Source organism: Mytilus edulis, chromosome 7, assembly GCF_963676685.1.
Source record: "Mytilus edulis chromosome 7, xbMytEdul2.2, whole genome shotgun sequence".
Classification (NCBI taxonomy): Eukaryota; Metazoa; Mollusca; class Bivalvia; order Mytilida; family Mytilidae; genus Mytilus; species Mytilus edulis.
The window spans coordinates 56,563,076-56,574,164 of NC_092350.1; the positions used below are offsets into that span (position 1 = coordinate 56,563,076).

General features: G+C 32.7%; 1 protein-coding gene across 1 annotated transcript; it reads left to right on the forward strand.

The window, feature by feature from the left end:
• Positions 1-6,612: 6,612 nt before the first annotated feature.
• On the forward strand, positions 6,613-10,677 carry LOC139481838 (tripartite motif-containing protein 2-like). Its single transcript, XM_071265354.1, has 2 exons — positions 6,613-6,685; positions 8,734-10,677. Exon 2 carries the CDS (start codon positions 8,752-8,754, stop codon positions 10,462-10,464), a length of 1,713 nt encoding a protein of 570 aa, XP_071121455.1. The 5' UTR covers positions 6,613-6,685; positions 8,734-8,751; the 3' UTR covers positions 10,465-10,677.
• The last annotated feature ends 412 nt before the right edge of the window (positions 10,678-11,089 follow it).

Sequence of the window (11,089 nt, forward strand, 5' to 3'; positions counted from 1 at the left end):
TTTTTTTATTGAAGATGTTCATAAATAAATAATTTATAACTTTATAATATTGATTAAAAGCATGAAAACACATTTGTATATATACATTTTTAAATATATTTTTTTCTAAAATATTTATAAAAAAGTTGATGCCAAATTCTGTGTAAAATCTATGGTTTAAATATCCTGCCATGCTATAAAAAATAATGTTATGTGAAACTTCGTACATCTTAAAAAAGACAATATTAAAAGTTGTTGCTATGAATTTCAAAAGGACACATGTACATGATTTAACATCTGCAATTGTTACAAAACCAATTATTTGCCTTTGAAAGTTGTTTTAATCTAGCACAAGATAAATTTTGCCACTCCAAACAGGAACTACATATTACACTGGCTTCCTTTAGATCTGCATCATATGTGCATAGGGTTTCTTTTATTTCTCTTTATGAATGCTCTTAATAGCTTCCCATGCATCTTTTTGACAATATTTTTTGATTAAATAAATGTTTACAATTGAGTCCAAACAAGAGGCAGTTGAAAGTTCAGGTCTTGCTTCAACTTGTTCCTCAGTTATTAAAATGTTGTTATAAGCAGCATTTTTTTCTTCTAAATCGCTTCCAACAAACCAGTCTAATAAAAGAAATCCGATTTCTTTGGAACTTTTCGTATGAAATGGTCCACAATTGCTTTTTCAGGTACTCTTTTTTGGAAGACTGATGACAGTTTGTTGTAGTTGTCCATATAATTTCTCTATCACCACTCTCTTTCTTCGCCAATTTTATTTCAGACCGTAGTGAAAACTGTTTCATGATATATGCCCAAGCATATGGTGTCATCAACTCTTGATATTTATATTCAGGTGAATCATTCGAGAATGTTGAAACAGTCCTCTTTTGAAATAAACCACTTGTTTTGAGGTCTCGTTCTGTTCGCAAAGAATTTAAGGCAATCAGAAAATGTTCAGCAAAATCTGGTAATGTGGAGTAATGATGTATGACAGATTTATAAATATTTTAGAAAAACATACATTTAGTAATGTTTATACAAATGTATTTTCATGCTTTTAATTAATATTATAAAGTTATAAATTATTTATTTATGAACATCTTCAATATTTTTTTTTTTATTGTACTCCGTGTATTTTTAATGCTTGATATTTTGTGATAAAATGATTTTAAATTATCATAAAGCTTATTTATTCTTTACTTATCACATCAATAAACAGTTTTATTCAGTGCCGGCTAAATAGCAAATTTGCTATTTTGCCGGTGCCGGTCAAATAGCAAATTTGCTATTTAGCCGGTGCCGGTCAAATAGCCACTGCCAAAAAATTATATAACCCAAGTTAGTTGATCTTAGTTCGGGAACATACTGTTCCCAGGTTAGTTGTACACTGTTTGTATATAAAGCAATCATGAAACAGTCAACACTAAATATGATTAATCTAATTCTTTAAAGTCTTAGTTTAAAGTATTTCAATTCAGGGGCGTAGCTAGAAAGAAACAATGTGCAAGCAACTACCGCCGAGCTGAGCGAGGCGAAAAAAATTTGGGACCCTTTTATGCAGAAAAATGTGTTCTTTTCCGGTTTTCGGTCATAGGACGGTTAAAAGAGGAGCTATATCAGTATATGTAGATAGGACTTATAAAAAATTAATGAATGTAAAACAAAACTATTAATAAATCTTCTGAATAGAGTAATACATAAACAACACATATTTGTGATACAGAATTTACTCAAAATTGTCCAAAACACAGATTATGCTAAAATTTTGCATACATTCTTGGCTCGATGATCATGAACTACAACTGACTGAAATCGAAAAAAATAATACATTTTTCTTTTTCATTATCTGAAATATTTCAGATTGATTTCTTTCAATATGGGAGCATATTTGTATATAGAACTGAAGCACATAAAATCAGAGACATATAATACATTATTATATGTCTCTGATAAAATCGACGAAAAAACATATAAAATTTTTCTTAAAATCGGCAAATGTCTATTTCTACTTCATAGATTTTTCTTTAAAAAAATCTACATATATATATATCATCTGTTGACATACATTTCTGTTTTGATAATATAAAATAATCATATGGTCACCGACTTCGATTTTTGTCTAATAATCAATGTGTTACCCACGGGGGGTCAACTTCCTATTATTGGGTATACGGGGATGTGCCAAAAATATGGGTCATAATTTTGCGAGATTTTATATAAAATTACCCTCCTTTTTAACGACATCCTATATTAATATGCATTTACGTTTGATAACTGTTTATTAATTTGGGAAATGATCTACATATCATATATAAATATGCTATTGAGAATGTCAATTTATATTTTATATATATGAAAAATTAAGGGTAACTGGTATTTTTATGAATTATGAGTGAAGATGAGTTAGTGCTTATATACGCATGGGTCATATTTTAAATATTGTATATCATTCTTTCTTAAATATTTATATAAGTATAGGTAATTCTTTCTTCAATATTTATATAACTATAGGTACTGAATTTCAGTGAATGTTATATTAAAATGGGTACGTTTTCTGAGGCAAAAATGGCACACCCCTACCAAAAAAATATCGAAGTTACCCCCCCCCCCCCCCCCCCCCCCCCCCCGTGGTGTTACCTTGCCTTGTTGGTAGTGAATAACGTCAAAAGTCAACGTTTACGGCCTGCAATGCGGCGACGTTACGATTATGTCGACGTTATACTGGGTTTTTTTTTCCAAAAAAAAACACAGCTTTGAATGGTGTATACCGTAAAAACGTCTACAAAAGACTAGTCAGGGACGTTCGAATAACAAAAAGTTTTAAAAAAAAGTTGATGAGCATTGATAACCAAAATTCCTAAAAGTTTTGCCAAATACAGCTAAGGTGTTCAAACCCCTTAACTATAGAGATGGATTACTAGTAGAAAAAATGTTAACAATGAAAGTGAAACAAAGGTAAATCATTTGATTGTCTGATTCAATCCACAAAAAAAATCCTTTTCATACAGTTAAAATTGAAAAAAAATAAATTATTCTTTTAACCGTACTAAACTTGAAATCAAACAGACATAGAAAAACCCAATTGCACGAGGTCCACATATCTGTTTATATTTATATTTATGTTTATATCGTGTTTTGTGACCGTCAGCTGTTTTCGGGGTCATCTCGGTAGTTATTAAGATGTCGTCTAGACTAAAATACACATGAAACGAAGCTACATATTTACGATCCATGCCATATAAATTGTTTATTTAAGACTTTTTTTATAAGTTGAATAAATGTTTTACAGGGTTATAAATCTAATATGAGAATTTGAGTCAAAGCGGTGAACATGAATTTGTCAGCTAGTGCCCCTTTACAAATACAGTTCAGGCAATGGTGACACAAATAATCTTCACTTAGAAAAAAAAGACTGACGTTCGAGAAATGGGTTAAATTCAAAACAATGTCAACTTTGGCTCTGGTACTTACTATATCAACAAAAATATCAAACAAGACCGCTGGCACATAGCAGATATATGTATCAAAAGTTGTTAAATAGATGTTGCATGAGATAATCCTTCATGATTAATTTGGCCCCATTTATATCAAGTTATTGGTCTTGTTTGCTTTATCTTCAGTATTTCAGGGTGGCTGGGAGTGTATTAAAGAAAGCGGAATAGGGATTGTAGTAATATATTTTCAAGGTAAACAATTTACAGACTACTTAATTCGTATCCTTATTGAAGAACTTACAAATAGCAAGTATTTTAAGTTGTAAGTCAGACTTCTATGAAATCTAGTTTAATGTAATAAGCCCAGTTAACAGCACAGATATATAAATGAATTAAATTTTTTTTATGATATCAAATGTATTCTGGTTTCCTATACAACCACGCATGGTCATGCAAGGTACTCAATGGACGAAAATCTAACCATGCATACAGTTCACTTCAACCAGCAGAAGAAAGAAAAAAACGATTTTTGTTTTGCTTTGCATTCAACAGCATTCATAGATGTTGTTGGAATTGGTAATGTGTAAAGGGAATCAATACAATACTAAGTGTCTGACTACAAAACACAAAACAAATGCCTTCTCCCCATAGTACGACGCATTTTGGTATCGTCAGTCGTTATTTTTGGAAGAATTAAGTAAGATTTAGGTTTTAAAAGGAAAATCATTTTCGAAAGTGACTATGTTCCGGACCATATGAGTATTTGGACCATACGCGTATATTGTCATGACCATATATGCGTATACTCATATGGTCCAACCATACGCGTATGGTCCGACCGTTCACGTATGGTCGGATCATATGAGTATATACTCGTTCGGTTATAAACGGACCTGGTCATATGAGTATTTTGGCCATAAAGGTATTTTTTTTCAAATATGTATTAAAAACGTTTCAACAAAACAATACATGTTATCTAAAAGAAAACAATGATGATTACATGAAAATGTATAAATTTCATAATTCAAAGGATTCATAAACATCAAATATTGATGCCACAATTAGTTTTCATTGGTAGTTATTTTATTGCATTAATGCTTATGGTGATATTTACTTACACGCAGAACCATATCTTTTCTGCATTAAAATTGCACGTCTTGGTTGTGTTCAAGCTTTTTCTAGCCTTCTAAGCAGCTGCGCGGAGCGATATCGGTGAATACTTGGGACATTACATACCAGTTCATTAAGAAATTTTGGAAAATGTCTTCTCAAGTCGTTGTGACTAGTGAGTAAAATAAAATGCGCGAAACTGTTTATTTTTATTCATTTAAACGTTTTATCATTTAAATATATAATAAAATGACCTTTGCTATCGTCTTTTCAATGACTTGCCAACTAGAAGGGTCATACCTTATGAAGAGTTAAGTATTAACTGTAAACTTACTAACTCCGACCATACGCGTACGGTCCGACCATACGCGTATGGACCGTCGGACCATATGAGTATCTATAATACTAAAATTACGAGGTCCAATTTGTCAGCCGTCATCACGTAAAAACGACGAATCAAAGAATTCAACTTTATATACAACTAATATAGTACAAAGGTGTAGATTAGAAATTACACCCCTCCAGGCCCTTTTGTTTTCCACGTAATTAATATTGCCAATAATTAAGAAGTTCCGGGTCGAGTCCGATACCGATACCAATAGTATAATCACCTGTTACATATTACCTTATCTGTACGTTCCGCATCTGACAGGCGCACCACCTAACGGTGTATTCAGGATAAATCTGCTATATACACGGTGCATAATCATAGGGTTGACACTACTAAATTGTCAAATTGTTACCTATTGTAGTATTTTAAACAGTAAGAATTTCTAAGATAACAATACGAATACTAAAAATCTGGACTAAAAATAAGGCGTATAGGTACAGTTTTCAGTTTGTTAGCGGGCATGACGTAAAACAGCGAATCAAAGAATTCAACTTTATTTATAACTAATATAGGACAATGCTGTTGATTAAAAAATACTCCATTCCAGGACCTTTTGTTTTCCAAATAATTAATATGTATACCAATAATTGATAAGTTCCAGTTCGACGAGTTCAAACAGAAAGATTTGAAAGCAGAGAAAACTGTGTATCTTATAATCGGCATGATTTTATCAGATGACAATACTAATACTAAAATAAGGCTTGCGCATAGTTATATTCTTTAATTCAGTCACGGACCCGCGATATCACGGGTGTGTTCTAGTATATATATATACCCATACGGTCATGACCATGCATACGCGTATGGTACACATACTCATATGGCCCGGAACAGCTATATTCCTTCAATTTCTGGATACCTTAATTTTTATTTACGAAACTGAAAGAACACGTAATATAATTATTATAAGACATGACATTTTGGATATGATAATCATGATTACATGAAGAATAAACACACTGTTTATTTAAGAAATTTTAGAGTTACCCCTCGTTGTCCTTACTTCAGAAATAATCATGTGGCATGTTTGTTTTTTTCTGTTACATCATTTTGATAGCTCATATTGCAGTTGAAAGAAGAATGTTAACGATAATATTCAAGTTCGTTCTCTGTATGTTGGAAGTTACTCTTCACTTACATGTCTTTGCGGGTTGTGACATGAATTATATATATACCAATACCAGAGACCAATACCAGAGACATATATACATGTGTTATTTGGTCGGGTTGTTGTCTCTTTGACACATTCCCCATTTCCATTCTCAATTTTATGTGTATATATGTCTCTGCCAATACGCAGTACTTAACGCGCGGACTGATTTGCGACGTTAGTGTGAAGTCGTATACGAGAAAGACCTGTAATTTCGTCCTCATTTTTTGTTTGGATGACTTTAAAATTAAGATTCACTTAATCATGTTAATGTTTGCGATACATATAACGGTTATCTATTCTAAGATATTTCTAAAATAAGATTTTTATGTTCATCTGACCTCACTGGGACATATGATATTGATCATCATTATCACCAAATTAACTTAAGTGAAAATAGTTTCACGCAATGCAAACGTTCCAAAGAAATAATGCATGAATTCGTAGTAAGTTTCAGCATTATGTGTGTAATTAACTGTTGGATAAAACACATTTGAAATATACCGCCATATCATGTTTATCGTTTTTCATATAAAGTCACGTGATCAGCCGTGTATTTACTTTCCTGGTCGGTCGTTTACCAAAAAGGCATGACATATTCGGATACATAAGGTAAATAACTGAATCTAACACGATTTGTATAAATGTTTTAATATTATTAATCAATGTTCTTCTACAAATAAGATAAGAATGGTAAGTATAATCCTATACTCCTTTCCTACCACAAAAAACGAAAGTGACAAAGAGAGAACAACTCCAGCTTATTTTACTTGCGTACATCTCTCATATGCACATTTGTGTATCCCGGTTATCAGTGTCGTAATCATTTATCTTTGTTTTTGTGTCTCTCTTATAGACTATTGAACAATATTTCATTTTAAAGCTCCTTCGTGGCATGTTTGATTATGCTTAATATTTAGTCATCTGATAGGTTCAAAATTATTTCCCTAATCCCACTAGGCGTCTCTTGAAAATGGCAGTTGTTTCTATGTGTGCTATTCACGATTAAACCTACACTCTTCTATCTTCACTCTTTTCACTCCATTCAAACCACCAATCAAAATGTACAAGTCATATGCATTGATTTCTTAATCTGTCTCGGCCATGATTTGTATGCAAGCCTAACAAACATAAATACAACACATTTGTCTTGTTTGTTTGTTCCTCGTCTACCTGCAATTTAAGGTATTATGAAAAAGAAAAAGCAGCTGTAAACATATACAATTTGGGGGGGGGGGGGGGGGTGTAGGGCCAAGGCAGCATAATTTTGCAACACCAATTTGCGGTAAGTTTGTTTGACCTTATGAAATGTTTAAACAATCAGCCAAAGCCGATTAAACTTAAAATAATAAAATGAGAATTGCAACATGTTTAATCTTTAACCTCGTGGAAGGGGAATGTCGCGTAGGGACTATTATACCACAACAACCGTCTAATTGGTCTATTGGGGGCTTTTTCTAGGCAAAAGTTCTGCCTTATCAAACATATAGTTCTTTTAGAGTGGCAGTACAAATGGTAGCTCTTCATCCCTCATTGTATTTTTTTTTTGCTCTGTGTGTTGATGAAGATCAAACAGCAATGACTCAATAAATAAAGATTTTGAGCCAAAACTATGTATTAATTTGTGAAAGAAAAATATCTTGAACCAAACTTTACAGTTTATCCATTCCCATTTGATATTGTTATAATTACTATTAACATGGTATCTCGTTCGAGTTTGTTTATTATATTTCCATTTCTTAGAAGAAGAAAAAACAATTAAGTTTATATATCACCATTTTCACTTACTGTACTGTACGTACTGTTAGGTGTACATATAAGTTAATTCATTACAATCAGACTGAGAGAAAAAAATCACTGCCTTGTGAAATTGTAAAACTGCCGAGTTTGAGAGATTGAAAAGGGGTTTTCTCTATTAGACTTTTCAAATAGAGAGGCGAAGATATATAAAAAGTGAAAAGTCAACACTATGGCAAAAGACCTAAAAAAAACAAACAACAATACACCAAAAAAGCAACATATGGAAACCATTTTAATGAAGTTTTCGAAACATTCCAAAAGTAGGAATTTCACACATCAATTGATTTAGATAAACCAAATACACCTTTTGGCTATTGGAGTGAAAAGAGGAACACAAGGAGATGTGGTATGAGTGCCAATGATTCAAATATCCACCCAAGTCACAATTTGTAAAAGAATAACCATTATATGTCAAAATACGGTCTTCAACACGGAGCCTTGACTCGCACCAAACAGCAAGCTATAAAGGGCTTCAAATATTACCAGACTGAGTGTAAATCTATTAAAACGAGGAAACCAATGGTCCAATCTCTATTAAAAAACGAGAATTGAGAAAGCCTATTAGCTTATGTACTACAGTTAATTTAATGCAATTTAGAGGAACTTTAATTAAATGTGACAATTTTCACATCTTTCTCGAATCGTTTATTAAAGTATAATAGTGAATTAAGAAAATTCATCTAATGGCATCAACCTTTAAAACTAGCTATCACTGCAAAATAAACTGTAAAAAAGTCCATTAATACTGAATTAAATATGGAATACGAATAAGAATAACGTGAGGAATTCAAGCCGATGATTTTTTTCTGACACAATAAAATATCGACTTTATGCTCTTATTATACTATTTTATTTTTAAGGTTGTCGTTTTCTATTGTATGATGGCGACTTCATCTTTAAGTTGCAGTGTTTGTGATTTACGTCATGTATCCAAACCTTCTGCGGTCTGGTGTACTGAATGTGATGAAGGACTTTGCGACAGTTGCCAGGAACACCACAGTTTATCTAAAGCATCACGAAATCATACAGTCATACCAATTACCGACTATCATAAATTACCAAGTGATGTAGTAAAGATTAGTCAGTTCTGCGACAAGCACAATGAGAAGTTAAGCATCTACTGCAAGATGCATGAATGTCCTTGTTGTAGAAACTGTATTGTAGAAAGTCACAACAAATGCCATGAAATATTGAAAATAGAAGACGTCATTAATAACGTCAAATCGTCAAATGCATTTTTTGAGATCGAACAGACATTAAAGGAAGTCGGGGAAAACATTGAAAAAATCCGGGAAGACCGACAAAACAATCTGAAAACTTTACCGGAGACTCGTAAACAAATTGAGAAGGAAATCCTAGAAACTAGAACATCAATCAATAATCATATCGACAAAATACAAGCAGATATAATAAAGGAACTATATGCAACGGCAGACCAGGAGAGTAAACAAATCCATCAACTGTTAAATTCTTTAGAGGAAAAACAACAAGGGATTGCCATATTGCAAGGGAGCATTTCTGATATCAAACAGCATGCGTCAGACCTTCAGACTTTTTTGTCAATGAAACGTATTGAAAAAGAGGTCTTTGACAAAAATGAATTCATCAGGTCAATATCTAGTAGCGACCATTTGAAACAGATTGTTCTGTCATTAAATATCAACACTGCAATTAAAAATCTCATTACCGACATCCCCAATTTCGGAAAGATCATAGTTGAAAGTATACCGTCCAATATTGAGCTTACTACAAGAAAGCAAAAGCAAGCTCAGTTAATGGTTGCAAAAGTACCATCAAGATCGTTTGAAAATATCAGTCTAAACTTTCAGCAGACGATTAACACCAAAGAAAGCAAACCAAATAGAGGTACATATCTGCTACCCGATGGAAGGATGGTATTTTCTAGCAGTAGTTATAGAAACTCTTCTGTAACCGTTCTGAACGCAAACGGATCAGTGAATTTTAACGTCAAATTGCCATCATCATCATCATCGTTTGATGTAGCATATATTACGGAAATCAATTCTTTGGCTGTTTCAACCGGAGGTTCTGGTGCGCCTTGCATTTATATTATCGACATGCAAACCCAAAACGTCAAGAAAACTATTTCTTTAAATGGGAATATATATGGGATAACATATAATGGAACCGATTTAATTTATTCTGGGCGGCTTGAAGGAATTCGAACGATAAATCCTCATAACGAGACCATAAGCGATATAGTCGCAGGTCAAATGGAGGCCGAATGCTACGTTACAACATTTAGTGACAAGCTGTATCATACCAACCCGGGTAAAAACACTGTTACATGTTTTAATCTTCAAGGTAAACTACAATGGACATTTCAAAATGAAAGTGTTTTGAAGACACCAGGAGGCATCACCGTAGATAGCAGTGGTGACATATACGTAGTAGGACGTAAATCAAACAATGTTATACTAATCTCTTCTGATGGAAAACAACACCGACAACTGTTATCTGGAAGTGACGGTCTCTCCGAACCAAGGGCGATTCATTTTAGTCAGGAAAGAAATTTGTTGATTGTTGCAAAAAGTAGCGGAGGAGAAGCATTCTTATATTCAGTAAACTGAACAATTTTGCAGATATCATTTAGTGACTACGAAAAAAGTTAACATTTGAAATGTTTTAACTAAATATGTTTTCCTAATGTCTAGCATGAAGTATCATTTTAATAATATGTGGTATGAGTTCCTTACATTGAATGTATTGCAAAAGTACCATGGCTTCAAACATTAACAGCAGTATTTTTTAAGATTTTGTAATTAAAATTTTACTTTTGTTAAGATGTTCGCTTGTCATGTTTTGGATTTTTTGTCAGATTTACGGAATCCTCTGGTTTTATCTATTTGAATGCCTTAAAAGATGTTCCCCTTTGTCCCCCATTTTTCTTTTTGAATCTTTTACATATATAATGATTCGCCCTCTGTGAACGTCTTATCAAATTTTAATCATTAATCATATTTTAATAGTTTTTGAGAATAAACGTGTCAATGATAAAGCTATGAAAAGTAAAGAGAGAACATTTTCCCGCCAAAATTTCAATGGCTAATATATCCAAAACAAGCACGATGACCTATTTTTTTGTTTTGCTTTTATGATTCCTTTACTAATCCCCTATCAATATGTACTAGTGTTTTGAAAAGCTAATTTTGAAACTGAGAAGCGAACTCCCTTTAGCTCCACGGTCTCATGCAG